This window comes from Phaseolus vulgaris, chromosome 11 (genome assembly GCF_000499845.2).
Source record: "Phaseolus vulgaris cultivar G19833 chromosome 11, P. vulgaris v2.0, whole genome shotgun sequence".
NCBI classification, from domain to species: domain Eukaryota; kingdom Viridiplantae; phylum Streptophyta; class Magnoliopsida; order Fabales; family Fabaceae; genus Phaseolus; species Phaseolus vulgaris.
In genome coordinates, this window is record NC_023749.2 from 24,841,716 (window position 1) to 24,860,607 (window position 18,892).

General features: G+C 38.6%; 3 protein-coding genes across 3 annotated transcripts; all 3 read right to left on the bottom strand.

The window, feature by feature from the left end:
• Positions 1-992: 992 nt before the first annotated feature.
• Positions 993-1,346, bottom strand: LOC137837787 (uncharacterized). The gene has a single exon (XM_068646920.1). The coding sequence runs from the start codon at positions 1,344-1,346 to the stop codon at positions 993-995; it is 354 nt and encodes a 117-aa protein (XP_068503021.1).
• A 10,086-nt stretch (positions 1,347-11,432) lies between these two features.
• On the bottom strand, positions 11,433-11,792 carry LOC137837812 (uncharacterized). Its single transcript, XM_068646953.1, has one exon. It carries the CDS (start codon positions 11,790-11,792, stop codon positions 11,433-11,435), a length of 360 nt encoding a protein of 119 aa, XP_068503054.1.
• A 2,037-nt stretch (positions 11,793-13,829) lies between these two features.
• LOC137837826 (uncharacterized) lies at positions 13,830-14,942 on the bottom strand. Its single transcript, XM_068646975.1, has one exon. The coding sequence runs from the start codon at positions 14,940-14,942 to the stop codon at positions 13,830-13,832; it is 1,113 nt and encodes a 370-aa protein (XP_068503076.1).
• Positions 14,943-18,892: the final 3,950 nt, after the last annotated feature.

The window sequence follows — 18,892 nt, forward strand, 5'->3', positions numbered from 1 at the left end:
GTTTGCAAATCAATTTTCTTTTTAAGTAGATTTTTAAAATATTAACTTCTAATTTTTATATTTAGTCTATTATTATTTTTTAAATATTTATTAAAACTTCCGGTTTTTTTTCAACTAGAGCGAGTTATTATTTATTTAACTTATTCCCCTCCATTTATACGTACTTATTTTGACTTTATTATAATATTTAATTTATTACTCCAATACACTAATTGATATAGTATTATTAATATTATTTTTAAAATTTTGATTAAAAATATGTTATGAAATAGTATAAGATTAATAATATAATATAAAATAAAAGCAGTAATTGAAACTAAAAAATTGAAATTAAAATAATTAATCTATTAATAAAAATTTAAAGATTTAAAATATATATTTTTAAAAACCAAAACTATAAACATCTCAAAACATAAAATTTATAAGCTAATTACTTTCAGGTTTTAATTTCTAACTAGTTTTTATGAAACATCACTACTAATAAAAACTAATTTTAGAGACAAAAAATAATTAGTTGCTATAGTTAATAAATTAGAGACCAAAGACTTAAAAGAATTAGTTTCTATTATTGTTAAATAGTTTCTAAATTGATATGTAATTAGCTATGAAGGTTTTTTCACTAGACTCACTATTAGATTCTTTGGGAGACGACTTGAGGTCATCTGACCACTATTATACTATCATCTTTCTAGCATTGAACAAGTCTACGCTTGATTCATATTAATTTGATAGCAAAACGACTGAAACAACAAATATCAAGAAACCAAGATTTGCAAGAATTATGAAACATGCCAGTCATTAGACGATCCTAAAAAGCTAATTTATTTTATTTAAGCAGAAAATTAAACTCAAACAAAGCAAACAAAAGCAAGAGACAAAAATAAATCCTAAACTATAATTCTCCTTCCCCACACATAAATAAAACATTGTCCTCAATGTAAAAACAGTTTATAAATGTGTACGATGAAAGTAAGAGAAGGAATACTCCCTCTTCAAGTTTGAAGGTAATTGGGGGCTTGCAAGTTAATCTCTTCCACCGTCTCTTCTTGAGGAATCTCATGAAAGAGCTTTAGACGATGTCCATTCACCTTAAATGTCTTTGTAGACGTTAGACTCTGCAATTCTACAACACCATGAGGATGGACATGGGTAATAAAAAATGGACCAATCCATCTTGAGCGCAACTTTCCAGGCATAAGCTTTAATCTGGAGTTGAACATTAACACACGTTGTCCTGCAACAAACTCCTTGCTAGTGATGAAGTGGTCATGGAGACGCTTGGTCCTCTCCTTGTAAAATTTTGAGTTCTCATATGCCTCCAAACGGATCTCATCAAACTCTTGCATCTGGAGTTTTCGCTGTTCTCATGTCTTGTCATAATTCATGTTGCATGCCTTTATTGCCCAATAAGGTTTGCTTGATCTCCACAGGTAGATGACAAGCTTTTCAAAACCTAGAGCTCAAATTCTTGGATTTGACAACATAAGAGAACATTACAAAGAAGATCATGATTTTGCATCCATCTTCGCTAAGTGTGAACATAGAGCACAAGGAGGATTTAATGTGTCTGAGGGGTATCATTTTAAGGAAGGAGAACTTTGTATACCCCAAGGAACACATAGAAAACTTCTTGTAAAGGAATCTCATGAAGGAGGTCTCATGGGCCATTTTGGAGTATATAAGACTCTTAATCTTTTAAAAGGAAAATTCTTTTGGCCTCATATAAGACGAGATGTTCAAAGACATTATTTTAGATGCATTTCATGTTTAAAAGCTAAATCTAAAACAATGCCTCATGGACTTTATACTCCTTTACCTATTGCAAGTGCTCCGTGGGAAGACATTAGCATGGATTTTATTCTAGGGCTCCTTAGAACTGCAAGAGGTTTTGACTCCATTTTTGTGGTTGTGGACCGTTTTAGCAAAATGACACATTTTATTCCATGCCACAAAGTGGATGATGCTCAAAATGTTTCCAAACTCTTCTTTAGAGAAGTGGTAAGACTTCATGGATTACCTAGAAGCATAGTATCAGATAAAGATCCAAAATTCATAAGTCATTTTTAGAAAACCCTTTGGGGGAAACTTGGCACTCAACTTCAATTTTCAAAATCTTGTCATCCTCAAACGGATGGACAAACGGAAGTAGTCAATAGATCTCTTTCTACTATGCTTAGGGCGGTCATGAAGGGTAGCCACAAATCTTGGGATGAGTACCTTCCCCATATTGAGTTAGCATATAATAGAGTAGTTCACAATACTACTAATATGACTCCATTTGAAGTTGTATATGGATTTAATCCTCTTACTCCTTTAGATTTGTTACCCCTTCCTAATCCACAAACTTTTGTGCATAAGGAAGGAGCTACAAAAGCTGAATTTGTTAAGAAAATGCATGAGAGGGTTAAAGAACAAATACAACAACAAACTGAGAAATATATTAAACATAACAATAAGGGAAAGAGAGAAATCATTTTTGAGGAAGGAGATCTAGTTTGGCTTCATCTTAGGAAGGATAGATTTCCAACTAAGAGAAAGTCTAAACTTAGTCCCCGAGGTGATGGACCTTTCCAAGTCCTCAAGAAAATCAATAACAATGCATATAAACTTGATTTACCTGTGGAATATGGAGTGCATGATACTTTTAATGTCATTGATTTGTCTCCTTTTGTAGGTAATAATGAAGACGAAGAAGCATTGGATTTGAGGACAAATCCTTTTCAAGAGGGAGGGGATGATGGAAGAGGCCCAAGCACCAACTCAAATGAAAGCCCACCAAAGTGTAGAATTGGGCCAACCACTAGAGCCATGGCTAAGAAGCTTCAAGAAGACTGGAATACTGCTACTGATGGCTGAGAAACTTTCTTATACATGTTCAAGACGCCATAGACTCTAGTGTAGGGTAGCATTTAAATTCTTGTCAAAATTAGCATAGGAAATTTCTTTTGTAATTTTTGTTAAAATGAAGATTGGTACCTAAAATACCAACCTAGGTTTAATTAGAGTTTCCTAAACTTCTAATTAAACCTAGGCCGGTCCAAAGCAAGCCCAATTGGAGCGCAAGTTCTAGAATCCTTGTACATTCTAGATCCTTGAACATGCCTTCCATGTGCTCCCATTTTTTGCGCCAATTTCAATTAGAGTAAGTTTGAATTTCCCTCCTTTTGCTTGTATGTAAATCGACTCTCACTTGCTATATAAGGAGTGGCTTAGTTCATGTTTTCACAAGATTAATATACTAGTGAATTGCTTCCAAATTTGAGTCAATTTCACTTCTTGTCAAAAACCTCTCAAGGTTAGACTATTGATCTTCAAACTCCACACTACCTGATGGAGATCAAGTAGAAGAAGAGACTGAGGCTCAAGTTCAAGATTCTCAAAGGCAAATTAGCTCATCATCCTTCATACCTCAAAGGATTACTAGGAGCAAAGCTAAAGTTTTGGGTAATAGGGTTCAAATGTTTTCCCTTTTTGTAATTATCCTTGTATAAAATTGTAAAACATATAAGAGTAGTGATTAGGAAGGTGCTAAAAGGGAAAACCAAAAAGATACCTCCATTTGTGTAGCACCTTAGGCGCTAGTTTAGGAAAAGGATAGAAGAAATGACTTTTTCTATTCCTTTATGGCTTAGGCGCTAGTTTAGAAGGAACTAGAAAGTAAACCTTCAAGCTCCTTCTCTTTTGTAAATTTGCGACCAACCCCCTCTATTATAAAAGGGGTGCTTGGGTCTTTAAAATAACAAGTTTGAAATTGAGGTTTTAGAAAGGAATCTCTACCGAATTGGTGAGTGAGTGTGAGAGGCTTGTGTCTTCTCCTCTTATAGTCTTATCTTGGGAGATCCCTTGGGCTCTCAAGTGGCGACAACAACACTCATCTTGAAGCCAACCATCCTTCAAGTGGCGTACACAATTCCAAGAGCTCCAACCACATAAGTTTCCTTGTCCTTTTCATCTTCTTCTTCCAAACCCATTCCAAATCAAACTCTAAAACATGTCTTTGTTGTTTCTTGTTTTCAATCGGTAGAACTTGTTTAGTTTGTGATTATGTTCGGTGGTTTGAATGGGTTTGTTGTTCTTGTGGTTCTAAATGTGTTTGTTGAAGTTTTAATCGGTGCATTAGCTTTCTTTCCTTGTTTCATTCAGTTCATATGTTGAAAAATGGGTTTCTATGTGAGATTGGCTTGGTTCTTGTGTTCTTGATTAAGTTCTTGAATGGGTAAAGAATCTTGGTCCAATTCTAAAGGTGCCTATTCATGTTCCAACTCATATTGAATGCATAACATGTTCATATCATGTTCTTGGGTTCATATCATGTGGTATCATGAGTATTAGGTGTGTTCTTATGTGTTTGAGTTGTTTTTTGCACTTTTAATTCAAGAACTTTACATTCTTGTTCTTTAATTTCATATACCTTGCCTTTATTGTCATTCGCATTCTGTTTTTTACTATTTTTGGATATTTCTTGTTGTTTTCTTGTTCTTAATACATTGTGTTTGTGTCATTTTGATTTTTGAATCTCTATAAGTTTTGTCAAAGTCATGTTTCTCCCAAAAAGTTATCAATTCTATGTAGTCCTTTTGTTGATAATTTTGGTTTCTTGATTTTTTTTTTAATTGAGTACAGTTTTATGTGTTTGTTTTCTTGATCCTTTGGTGCCTTTTCTTTTTAGATTTGAGTTCTTACTTGTATTGTAGATCTATATAAGTTCTTGAAATATCAATTCTATTATGTCTTTTGAAGTTCTCAATTTTGTTTTTTTCATTTTCCATTAGGTTTCCTCTGTTTTCTTGAAAATGTGCTGACTGTTTGGGTTTATTAAAATTTCATTGATTACTGTAAAATTCTGAAATTCTGGATTTGAGTTTTTGAGAGTGTTACAAAAAAGTAGAAAAAAGAAGTGAGTCAAAATTCAAAATAGAAAAAAAATGATAAATCAAATACGTCCAATGTGTAATTCTGGCACAAAAAAAATATGGTAAAGTGGCAGTAATTTTGCAAAATTTATCACAATTAATTGGGGCACTATTTTTTGTGTGATTCCAGTGTCATTATTGAGATAAGATCTTGAAATTTATTTGTTTTAAATTTCATAATCCAGTTTGATTTCTTCAGTACCAGATAAATCTGTAAAGTCACGCACAGTTTACATAAAATTCTAGTAGTTCTATTTTTTTTGTTTTCTTCATCTACTCTAGTGCTTTTCTTTAGGTTTCTTTTGTGTGCCATCTTTTAATTGAGTACCTTATTTTTCTTGCTTGTAATTTCTTCACTAGTCTTTGAGTTTGTCATATATCTTGTATTTCTTTTGATATAGTCCTTTCTTGTTTACACCTTTTTTGCTTGTCTTTTATTGTTCTTTCAGTTTTGTGGTGTATTGGCTTTAAGAGAGAGTGCTTTGGTTTGACATATTTCATTTGAGAGTTAACAAAACCCCAAGAGCAGATTGGTTGAGGGAAGTATTCTTTCTTGGAGTAATTTGAGTGTCTTTTTAATTTTCATTACAACATCATAATTGTTCCATTTTCCAACCTTGTTTTTTCTTGAAATTGTTTGTTCTTTGTGTTTGCTGCTTTCTTTTTTCTAATGGCTGCATATTCAAGTGGTGACTCTTCCAAACCACACTCTCCTCATAGAGCATTTATTCTTGGTGAATTGAAAGAGGAAAAACGCTCCCTTGCACAAAAGGATGAAGCTATAAAAAAGCTGGAGGAAAGATTACAAAGACTTGAAATGAATCATGATAGATCAACCAATTCCACCCATGGAAGCCACCATGCTCATAGACATTCTTCAAGGATTTCTTCCAATGCTCACGGCAATGAAAAATAACATAGAAGAAGGAGGCATCATCACCATCATGGAGATAGGCATCATCATGAAGATGGGCGCCAAAATGTGGCAAAGCCTTATTTTCAATTGTAAAATTGCCTAGTTTTAGTGGGGATAGTGATTCTAATGTGTATTTAGGTTGGGAGCCTAAATGTGAACAAATCTTTCATGTACATGAGGTCCAAGAAGACCAAAGGGTTAGATTAGCCTCTTTAGAATTTTTAGACTATGTCATGTTATGGTGGCATCAGACTCTTATGAACATTAGGCTAAGCAAGAGACCTCCCTTGGTTTCTTGGGACAATTTAAAAGAGTGTATGCGTGATAGATTTGTTCCACCACACTTTAGGAAAGACCTATTGTTGAAGCTCCAAAGGCTTCACCAAGGCACACTAAGCGTGGATGCAAAGGAATTAGACACACTTTTAATTAAGGTTTAGGGTTTAGGGTTGAAACTAAAATGGCTAGGTTTGTAAGTGTTCTTAGGAGTGATATCCAAGATGTTGTGGAACTTCGTGAGTATTCATCTTTACAAACTTTACTTCACCTTGCCATCAAGGTTGAAACTCAAATTTCAAAGAAAAATGCTTTAAAAAACACTCATAATGATGGCTTCTACAACAACTCTTGGAAAAATAAAAACAAATCTTTTTCAAAGTATCCTCCTAAAGAGTCATCTTCCAAAGCTAGAGATTATAAGCCTTCAACGTCTAATCATAAGTCTCTAACCAAATCGTCTAGTAAGAAGTGTTTTAAATGTTTGGGATATGGTCACACAGCTTCTAATTTCCCTTCTAAAAGAAATATGTTTATACATGATGGGGTAGTGGTTAGTGGGCATGATTCTGCATCCTCTAGGCATTCTTCCCCTTCTAGAACACCAAGTGAGCATGAAAGCGAAAGTCAACTTGAGGGTGACTTGTTGGTAGTGAGACGTCTTCTTGGTCAAGTTTTAAAGCCCTTTGGTGAAAGTCAAAGAGAAAATATTTTTCATAAAAGATATCTCATTAATGACAAGTTATGTTCTTTGATTGTGGATGGGGTAGTTGTGCCAATGTGGCTAGTACAAGAGTGGTAGATAAGCTTGGATTGTCTACTATCTGTCATACAAAGCCCTACAAATTACAATGGTTAAGTGAAGTAGGAGAGATCATTGTTAACAAGCAAGTCCTCATTAATTTCTCTATGTGTAAATACAAAGATGAGGTCTTGTGTGATGTTGTTCCAATGGAAGCTACACATGTTCTGTTGGGTAGACCATGGCAATTTGATAGAAAATTTTTCATGATGGCTTTACCAATAAACTTTCTTTTGACTTCCATGGACACAAGATCATACTAAAGTCTCTCTCTTCAAGAGAGGTCCATGAGGACCAAGTTCAAATGAAGCAAAAGAGGGAGAATGAAAATAAAAAAAGTTCTAAGAAGAACCTTCTTATTTCTAGCCATGTGGTCAATAAGGTAATAGCTTCTCACAAGCCTATTTTTTTAGCTATTCCTAGGACTCTTGCGTTAGAAAAGGGTGAGGTTAGTCCAACATGTTTAGATAGATTGGTAAAGGAATTTCAAGATGTGTTTCAAGATCCTCCTAAGGGTTTACCACCTTTAAGACGGATTGAACATCAAATTGATTTAATTCCGGGAGCTTCTTTGCCAAATCGTCCTGCATATAGGACCAACCTAAGTGAAACAAAAGAGATACGCCAACAAGTTGAGGAGTTAATTGCCAAAGGGTGGGTACAAGATAATATGAGCCCTTGTGTCATGCCTATCATACTTGTCCCTAAAAAGGATGGGTCATGGAGGATGTGTTCGAATTGTAGGGCCATAAACAACATTACCATCAAATATAGGCATCTCATTCCTAGGCTAGATGATTTGTTGGATGAATTGCATGGATCAAATTTTTTTACCAAAATTGATCTTAAGAGTGGTTATAACCAAATTCGTATTAAACCGGGAGATGAACGGAAAACTGCTTTTAAGACCAACTTTGACTTGTATGAGTGGTTAGTTATGCCATTTGGTTTGACTAATGCACCAAGTACATTCATGCGTCTCATGCATCATGTCTTAAGACCATTCATTGGCAAGTTTGTGGTAGTTTATATTGATGACATTCTCATTTATAGCTTGTCTTTGGGTGATCATGAAATGCATGTTAGACTAGTTTTGGAAACCCTTAGGAAAGAACATTTGTATGCTGACCTTGCTAAATGTATGTTTGCGCTTGATCATATAGAATTCCTTGGGTTTGTTGTAAGTAGTAAAGGGGTGCATGTAGATCAAACAAAGGTTGTAACAATTCAACATTGGCCAACACCCACCAATGTGAACGAAGTTCGAAGCTTTCATGGCCTTGCTTCTTTTTACAAAAGGTTTGTGAAAGACTTTGGTACTATTGCCGCACCTCTCAATGACATTGTGAAAAAGGATGTGGATTTTAAGTGGCGAGAAGAGCAACAAAAAGCTTTTGAGATTTTGAAAGAAAAGTTAACTAATGCTCCCATCTTAGCCCTTCCTAATTTTACTACATTTAAGATAGAATGTGATGCTTCTAGTATAGGCATTGGGGTTGTTCTCCTTCAAGAGGGCCACCCCATAGCTTATTTTAGTGAGAAATTGAAAGGAAGTCATCTAAATTATTCCACTTATGATAAGGAGTTATATGCACTTGTTAGAGCTTTGTATAATTGGCAACATTATCTTTTTCCTAAAGAATTTGTGATTCATAGTGATCATGAATCTCTTAAATATTTGAAAATCCAAAACAAGCTTAATAAGAGGCATGTTAAGTGGGTGGAATTCCTTGAGCAATTCTCTTATGTGATCAATCACAAGCAAGGTAAAATTAATGTTGTTGCCGATGCGTTTTCTAGACGCTATACCTTGTTAAACCTTTTATATGTCCAATTTCTTGGGTTTAATCACATCAAGGAACTTTATCATGATGACCTTGATTTTTCTCTCATCTTTCAAAAATGTGCTAAAGGTGGACACAAAGATTTTTTCTTACAAGATGGATTTCTTTTTAAAGGTAAACGACTTTGTGTTCCCCAAAGCTCTATTAGACAATCTCTTGTTAGAGAAGCACACGAGGGAGGATTAATGGGACATTTTGGGGTAGCAAAAACTTTAGATACTTTGCATGAGCATTTCTTTTGGCCTCACATGCGAAAATCCGCACATAGCTTTTGTGATAAGTGTATAGCATGTAGAACGGCTAAATCTAATGTGCAACCCCATGGCTTGTATACCCCTATTCCAATTCCAACAATGCCTTGGGTAGATATTTCCATGAATTTTATTTTAGGACTTCCCAAGACATCAAAATGAATGGATTCTATCTTTCTGGTTGTGGATCGATTTTCTAAAATGGCTCATTTTATACCATGCCACAAAGTAGATTATGCGTGCTTTAGTGCAAATCTTTTCTTTAAGGAAATTGTTAGATTACATGGGATTCCTCGAAGCATTGTTTCTAATAGAGATTCTAAGTTCTTAAACCACTTTTGGAGGACCTTATGAGGCAAACTTGACACAAAACTTTTGTTTTCTACTACATGCCACCCCCAAACTGATGGCCAAACTGAGGTGGTTAATAGAACTTTGGGTCAAATGCTAAGATGTTTTATTTATGGGAACCCTAGGGTATGGGAGAATTTACTACCTCATGTTGAGTTTGCTTATAATAGAGTAGTAAATTCTACCACTTCCCATTCTCCTTTTGAGGTTGTGTATGGATTTAATCCTTTAACACCTCTGGATCTTCTTCCAATTCCAATACTTGATGATGTTCTATACAAAGATGGTTTTGAAAAAGCTTCTTTTATAAAAGATTTTCATAATCACATCAAGTTACAAATTGAGAAGAAAGTTGGCAAATATGCTGAAAATGCCAACAAAAGGAGAAGGGCATTAGTTTTTGAAATTGTTGATTGGGTTTGGCTTCATTTGAGAAAGGATCGTTTTCCTACTCAAAGAAAGTCAAAGCTTATGCCTCGTGGAGATGGTTCTTTTCAGGTCATCTAGAGGATTAATGATAATGCTTGTGAGTTAGATATGCCTGATACTTTTCTTGGTAGTCATACTTTTAATATCAGTGATCTAACTCCTTTTTCTACAGGTCTTCAGAATTCGTGGTCGAATTCTCTCCAACTCGGGGAGCATGGTGGAGATCAAGTAGAAGAAGAGACTGAGGCTCAAGTTCAAGATTCTCAAAGGCAAATTAGCTCATCATCCTTCATACCTCAAAGGATTACAAGGAGCAAAGCTAAAGTTTTGGGTAATAGGGTGCAAATGTTTTCCCTTTTTGTAATTACCCTTGTATAAAATTGTAAAAATATAGGAGTAGTGTTTACGAAGGTGCTAAGAGGGAAACCAAAAAGACACCTCCATTTGTATAGCACCTTAGGCGCTAATTTAGGAAAAGGATAAAAGAAATGACTATTTCTATTCCTTTATGGCTTAGGCGCTAGTTTAGAAGGAACTAGAAAGTCACCCTTCAAGCTCCTTCTCTTTTGTACATTTGTGACCGACCCTCTCTATTACAAAAGGGTTGCTTGGGTCTTCGAAATAACAAGTTTGAAATTGAGTTTTTAGAAAGGAATCTCTACCAAATTGGTGAGTGAGTGTGAAAGGCTTGTGTCTTCTCCTCTTCTAATCTTATCTTGGGAGATCTTTTGGGCTCTCAAGTGGTAGCAACAACACTCATCTTGAAGCCAACCATCCTTCAAGTGGCGTGCACAATTCCAAAAGCTCCAACCACATAAGTTTCCTTGTCCTTTTCATCTTCTTCTTCCATACCCATTCCAAATCAAACTCTAAAACATGTCTTTGTTGTTTCTTGTTGTTTCAATCGGTAGAACTTGTTTAGTTTGTGATTATATTTGGTGGTTTGCATGGGTTTGTTGTTCTTGTGGTTCTGAATGTGTTTGTTGAAGTTGTAATCGGTGCATTAGCTTTCTTTCCTTGTTTCATTCTGTTCATATATTGAAAAATGGGTTTCTATGTGAGTTTGGCTTGGTTCCTGTGTTCTTGATTAAGTTCTTGAATGGGTAAAGAATCTTTATCCAATTCTAAAGGTGCCTATTAATGTTCCAACTCATATTGAATTCATAACATGTTCATATCATGCTCTTGGGTTCATATCACTACCAAAGAGAGATTGCCTCACCACTCTTATTCCCTACCTAGCATGCACCTCCAAGGCCACCACACCTCTTAAGAGGCCTTGACCGTAGACATCCATTGTGCTTCCGCCATTTCACCAACAAAAACTCCAATCATGAAGGCACTTCTCCATCACATAAGCTTTAATATGGAGTTGAACATTAACACACGTTGGCCTGCAACAAACTTCTTGCAAGTGATGAAGTGGTCATCGAGACGCTTGGTCCTCTCCTTGTAAAATTTTGAGTTCTCATATGCCTCCAAACGGATCTCATCCAGCTCTTGCAGCTGGAGTTTTTGCTGCTCTCCTGCCTTGTCATAATCCATGTTGCATGCCTTTATTGCCCAATAAGCTTTGTGCTCGATCTCCACAGGTAGATGACAAGCTTTTCCAAAGACAACCCTAAAGGGAGACATCCCAATAGGTGCTTTTTAGGCTGTACGATGGGCCCAAAGGGCATCGTCAAGACGTTTACTCCTATCCTTCCTTGTTAGGTTAACCATCTTCTCCAGAATGCGCTCTATTTCTCTGTTGGAGACCTCTATGGATGCTCTATGGATCACCCCATATTTCCTAAATAGACCATCTAGTAACCTGTTACAAAAATGTGTGCCTTGGTCGCTGATGATAGCTTTAGGAATCTCAAATATGCAAAAGAGGTTAGAGCGAATAAAAGTTGCAACTACATGAGAATCATTAGTTCTTGTGGCTATTGCCTCCACCCATTTGGAGACATAGTCCACAACAAGTAAGATATAAGTGAATCCAAAAGAGACAGGAAAGGGACCCATTAAATCAATACCCCACACTCAAAGACTTCACAAAAGAGCATGGGTTGTTGGGGCATCTGTTGTCGTTTGGAGATAGCAGCCCTTGCTCTTTGACATCTCTCACACGTCGATGATACGGTCCATGCATCTCTAAAAATGGTTGGCCAAAAGAAAACACAATCCAATACTTTTCTTGCAGTACGTTGTGCAGCTAAGTGTCCTCCAAAAGGTGAGCATGACAAAAATTCAGCACAGATGGGATCTCATGGTCAGGAATACATCTACGTATGATTTGATCACTACAAAAGCGCCATAAGTAAGGATCATCCCAAACATAGTACTTGGACTCACTCTAAAGTTTGTCTCTCTATGCCTTGGTTGCCAATGGTAGAAAAATTGAAGTAGCAAGGTAGTTCACTATATCAGCGTACCAAGGTATGATTTCAGATGTGCTAGATAACCTAGAATATGCATTAGACGCTATGGTTGGACTTTTTATTGATTTTGTTATGAGAAGAAGATGCTCATATGGGAAATCATCATGGATGGGCACTACATCTTGTTCCTTCTCAATACGACTAAGGTGATCTGCCACAAGGTTACATGCCCCACTCCTATCCTTAATCTCCAAAACAAATTCTTAGAGCAGCAACATCCACCTAACTAACCTTGGTTTTGAGTCAGTCTTCTTTATCAAGTATTTCAAGGCAGCATGATCAGTAAAAACAACCACCTTGGATCCCAGGAGATATGATCTAAACTTATCCGGGGAAAACACAATGGCCAACAACTCCTTTTCCATGGTGGTGTAATTAGATTGAGCATTGTCTAATGTTTTAGAGGCATAGTAGATCACATGTGACAGACAATCTACTCGTTGTGCAAGAACGGCTCCAAGAGCATAATTTGAGGCCTCACACATGATTTCAAAAGGGATTGTCCAGTCAAGGGGTTTTAAAATTGGCGGTGTCACAAGTGCTGCTTTAAGGGAATCAAATGCCTATTTGCATCCTTCTCCAAAATCAAACGATACATCCTTTTACAGCAAGTTAGATAAAGGTAGTGCTATCGTGCTGAAATTCTTGATGAACCGCCTATAGAACCCTGCATGTCCAAGAAAATATCTAACCTCTCTAACAAAAGAGGGGTAAGGTAACTGTGAAATAACATTCAATTTAGCAAGGTCTACCTGAATGCCTTTTTCAGAAATTATATGGCCTAGGACTATGCCTTGTGACACCATAAAATGACATTTTTCATAACTTAAAACAAGATTATTTTCTATGCACCTATCAAGTACCTTACTAAGGTTAGTCAAACAATCATTAAAAGAAGAACCATAAATGCTGAAATCATCCATAAGCAAAAGTTCCAAAGCGGCAGGTAAAGGTAGTCTTATGTTGATCTTCTGGTGCAATACAAATATGGAAATAGCCAGAAAAACCATCCAAGAAGCAGTAGTGTGTCTTACCAGCTAAGCGCTCAAGCATTTGATCGATGAAAGGAAGGGGAAAGTGGTCCTTCCGCGTGGCTTGATTCAAGCGTCTATAATCAATACAGACTCTCCAGTTGTTCTGCACTTTAGTGGGAATAAGTTCATTACACTAATTCTTTATCACACTTATCCCAGATTTCTTGAGAACAACTTGAATTGGACTCACCTAAGTGCTGTCAGAGATAGGGTATAGGATACCAACTTGTAGCAGCTTGGTGATCTCTTTCTTCACCACATCAATAATCTGAGGATTAAGCCGACGTTGAGGCTGTCTCACAGGTTTTGTCCCTTCTTCTAGTAGAATTTTATGCATACAAATAGCAGGGCTGATACCTGGAATATATGCCATCGTCCAGCCAATGGCTTTCTTGTGCTCTCTAATCACTTGTAACAGTTTTTGCTCTTGTTCATCAGATAGAGAAGTGGAGATAATCACTGGAAGTTGCTCCTTTTTTTTCTTTCAAATAGGCATACTTAAGATGATCTGGAAGTGGCTTCAGTTCAAGTGAGGGCGGTTGGATGATGGACGGTAATGGTCTATTATTGAGAGAAACTTCAGCAACCTACAATTTATCGGGGTTAGAATCGTCGAATGTTGCCAAGTGTGTATCAACAACATTTGCTTTAGTTGCAAAACCTGCATCACAAAGGTTAGAACAGTTTATACCATCAGATGATATAAACTCATCTATCTCAGAGTCTGTCCAATCAATTAAATCAGAAAGATCACAGTCCTCTAAAAAATCCAACACATTATCATCCATAATATCATCCAAAATGTCAAGATAATACACAGAGTGATCTTCAATTGGGTGGTTCATAGCGTCTAGGATATTGAATTGGACTAGATTGTCTCCAAACTCCATAGTCAGTGTGCCTGCATGAACATCAATCTTGGTGCGGGCTGTCTTCAAGAAAGGTCTTCCCAAGATGATGGTTGTTGCACCAGAATGTGAATCCTCTCCATCCATGTCCAAAATGTAGAAATCTGAAGAAAAAACAAGTTTATTTACTTGAATAAGGACATCTTCAATAAATCCTGCAGGTTGAACTGCGCTCCTATTAGCGAGTTGAATGACTACACCTGTGGGTTTAAGAGGACCAAGAGACAAAGAAATAAACACAGATAAAGTCATAACATTTATAGATGCTCCCAAGTCAAGCATCGCATTTTCAAATCGGTTACTGCCTATTATGCAAGGAATGGTGAAAGGGCCTGGATCTTTGCATTTTTCAATGAGAGCAGAAACATTCCTTCCCATGTTTACCTTTTCATTCCTTTTAAGACGCCTTTTATGTGTACACAGATCCTTCAAAAATTTGGCATATCTAGGAATCTGTTTAATGGCGTCTAACAGAGGAATGTTCACCTCAACCTTTCTGAATGTCTCTAGAATCTCCTTGTCAGCCTCTTCCATTTTTCTACTTGTCTGAACAACTCTTTTTAGAAAAGGAAGACGAATAGATGGTTTGTCAAGACTAACAATTTCTCCTTGTACATCATCTTCATGAGACGGTCTAGGAGGAGCATCCATGTCATTATTCCTTGTTTTGACCCTTCTTTGATCATCATTCGCTGGAGGAGTAGTAATGTTGGAGGTGTTAGACGATCTCAGTTGATTGTCTACTTTGGTGGGTTTTCGCACAAGTGCATGCAACTGAGTACCACTTCTCATAGTGATGGCACTGACATTATGTGGATGATGGTCGTCTGGGAGGGAAGCTTATCAGGCCCTTTGGAATTTATCTCATTCATACGAGTGGCTAACTGACCAATATGATTTTCCAAGTTATGAATGCTTACCTATGTTCTTTGTATTCTTTCATCTGTTCTTTGTACTATTTCACTTGTTCTGTGTGGGAATTGCGTATTAACTTCAGCCATGTGCTTTATTACATCCTTCAGAGAAGATCCACCTTTTTCTGATACAACAGCTGGTGGTGGGGATTGTTGTTGTTGCTGTGAGTTACCCCATCTAAGATTCAAATGATTCCTTCAACCCGGAGTATACTTATTAGTGGACAAATCATAGTTAAATGGTTGTTGAGGTGGGTTAGACTGTCTACCACCATTAAATATCTTTGCAGCATAGGCTTGAGGACATTCAACATTGTTTCCTTCTTCAACTTCTTGAAGAGTGGGGCAAGCATCAGTGGCATGGTTAGCGGTGCAAATTCCACATACCCTTGCAACCATCTGAGGCATAGTTAGTTGCTTCATCATGGATATGAGATTGTGTAATTGTGCCTTCATCTGAGCATGATTAGCTGCTTAATTGGTTGTCATCTCATGAACTCCACGAACAGGTGTTGCAAAGTTGCTACGTGTGTGGAATTGTTGATTGTTAGAAGCCATGATCTTAATCAATTGTTTTGCAGCGACTGGCGTCTAGTCAACAAGTGCTCCTCCACTAGCTGCATTTATCATCTGTCTATCAATAGCCATCAGACCCTCGTAAAAATATTATATTAGAAGTTGTTCGTTAATCTGATGGAATTGACAACTTGTACATAGCCTCTTGAATCTTTCCCAATATTCATAGAGACTTTCTCTGTCTTGTTGCCTGATCCCGCATATTTCCTTTCTTATTGATCCTGCCTGTTGACCGGAGCGCTGGAGAATGCCTCGTCAAAGGATCGACGTGCGCACCGCTTATCACCTTCGTTCCTCCTCTGGATCTACCTCAAGAACCTGCAAAGAAACGACACGGCGCCGCTGCGGCCGATCGCACTCCGACGCTCAAGTCAGTGACGGTATCACCAAATACTAAGAACTAGAACCGTGCAAACTCTCTCTCACAAACAGCTCTGTCACTCGCAAGCGTAAAGTGTATGAACTGAACGTGCGTACCTCAGAAAGTTCGTTAAGAGCTCTTATATACCTGGTGATTTTCTCTCTCCTGGCAGTTACAGAATTGGACACGTGGCTTGTATCCAACTGTACACGTGCCATCATCTGGAGGTTCCCTGACTTGGCGCTGCTTCTACTCTCATTTTGGCTAAGTTACGTATGCATGGTACTTCCCAGTGCATAGCAAACTTAGGAGTGCGATCTCTACTGAAACTGGCGAGTTAGGGCCTTCATACACCTTCCCTGTGGTCTCGCCGGCCGCCTTCATAATCTGCTTCTCCTTCATCTCCGGCGATGTGCTTGTTCTGGCGATCTCCGACTGCTTGGTCGCCTGAGTCTGCATCTGGCGACTTCATCCTCAACCTGGCGATCGCCTATTCTGGCAAGCTGGAGATCGGAACACGCCAACTTAACAATCGGCGACTACACGTGCCTCCCGACTTCCTTCCTAACTGCCAACTTGGAGCCTTGTCAACACGCCTATACTGTAGCAGGGTGCCACGTCATCATACCCGACCACCAGGGCGGTACACAAGCCCCCCAGTCTTAAGCGAAGACTTGTCTAGCGAAAAGACTGAAAGAGCCTTCGTTAACACCGGTCTACGTGGCATTGACGCAGAATTCCAAGCGATAGTACTTTCTGCTGCTCTGACGCTCCACCAAACCCTTCGCGCATCGTTCGACACGTGGCTTTCATCGACGGCTATCTTCATCTGCCGTTAGCGCTTCCCAAAATCATTTCGAAAACCCTTAAACCCATTACGTTCCACTGTTCCATCACTTTCTTCTTGCTTGCAAAACGCTCTAACTTCCCTCTGCGAAACTCTCGACGCTCTTCAACGCTCCAGATCTCCATCTTCCTCCCTCGTCTTCCTGATCATTGAAAGGTAATTACTTTCCTTCATCTGCTGGGTTTCCTTGCATTTTCACCGATTTGCATCATCCTGTAACTGCCTGGTGCATACGCTGTGGGTCGTTTCTCCATTTCTCTTCTGCGTAACTTAGGGCTTTGCCGATCGTCGCAACGAACTCACATTCGTTCGTCGTTTCACCTTCCTTCCATGACCGAGTCAGCCCCTGTAATCCCCTGATCGTTTTTTCTTTCTTCTTCGTTTGCAGTTGCTATCATGACTCTTGTTCCAACTAAATGGAGTATTATACATGTAATGATCGTAATCACTCTTAATAACAGTATTCAGATATCTAGAAAAAAAATTTTCTTGTTCACTTATAAAAGAATGATTGTTGTTAATCTCCAAAGTTTTCTTTTCAATATCTAAATATATGGAATAACTGTTCCTCTTATTATCCCTAACTAAAAAAGTTTTATCAGATAGGAAATCCTGTATGTTATCGGCACCTACTAAATAATCCAAAGAGTTATAACTAGAATTATCACTATCATCCCACCTATTAATTTTTACGAAGATCACCCCGAACCCCCCTCCATCAGCACGAAACCCTTCTTCACAAGCGCACAACCCAACCCAAGTCCGTGGCGCTTCCTCTTCGCAGGCTGAGAGGCCTGCATCTTCCAAAACTGCTCTGGCCCAGGCGACTCCACCTAACGCTGGAGGAGCCCCCGTGCCTCTGCCAGACTTCAAAACACTATATCCTTGGGCCACCCCAACCCTTCTAAAGGAGACCTCGTCGGTGAACACTGCGGGAGCAGTTCTGCGGTTGACAAAGGGGGACGAGGCCTATCAATCGTTTCACAAGGAGCACGATGAAAGGATGATGGTGCTGCCTTGCCCCGCCGCCCTGCCAGTATGCGCTGATGACAAAGTAAGCGCCGACGGGCCCTTTTGCTTTGTTTACACGACTTTCTTCAAGAAGGTCAAACTCAGATTTCCCCTCACTCGATTCGAGAGGGAACTCTTGACCGAGCTCAACATTGCTGCCGCCCAGCTTCACCCCAACAGCTGGGCGTTTGTTCGAGCCTTTCAAATAACGTGCGACCACCTGGGGCTGCCTGCATCGGTAGACGTGTTTCTGTTTCTTTTTTAGGCCAAGCACCCAGGAGACCGCCTGTGGGTCAGCCTGAATGCCATTGCTGGGAGATCCATTTTTACCATCTTCCAGCAATCATACAAAGATTGGAAGGGGAAATTCATCCAGGTTCGCGCAAACGATAAAGACACTTCCCTCCTCGACGGTTTCCCCTTGTACTGGGTGGACAAGGGGAAAAAGGAGTCCAAAAGCTGCTTCAGGAGGCCCAGAAGTCCTGATAGCATGGGAGCTTTGGACCGAGACCTCTGCCTATTCTGGAAGAGGGTGTCGGATGCCAACATAACATTCTTGACCCCCACCCTGATCTCCTTCGAATTCTTTGAGGACCAGCTAGAATTCCAAATAGGTTAGGGCGCTACACTCTTGTTCTGATATTGCTTCTGATACTGTTTCTGGGCGTCTTGTGCGATACGCACAAGACTTTGGTTTTACCTTTTCTGCATATACCTGTTTTGCTGTTTCATTGCCTCATACACCCATCTCTTTCTTCTCTGAGCTAATTCATGCATTTTCGTTTCATGCAGATAATATGCTGGGTAAAAACATGCTCGCCGACTTGAAGGCGCTCGCCCGAAACCACGGGTTGGCGACCGGTTCTCAGACGGTTCCCAACTCGGCGGTCGAGAAGGCTATCGTTCATGGGCGATCACCGCCCAAGGAACCCACCCAGCGAAAGAAACTGGTCCTTAAGAGGCCAAAGCGAAAAGCCCCCCAAGTCGTCCAAGAGGAGGAGGAAGAGGACGACGAGGTCACTGAGGATGGCCT

Coding starts and splice junctions, on each gene's coding strand:
- LOC137837812 (XM_068646953.1), bottom strand. CDS start 11,792: ATGGGTCCCTTTCCTGTCTCTTTTGGATTCACTTATATCTTACTTGTT.
- LOC137837787 (XM_068646920.1), bottom strand. CDS start 1,346: ATGCAAGAGTTTGATGAGATCCGTTTGGAGGCATATGAGAACTCAAAA.
- LOC137837826 (XM_068646975.1), bottom strand. CDS start 14,942: ATGAGAAGTGGTACTCAGTTGCATGCACTTGTGCGAAAACCCACCAAA.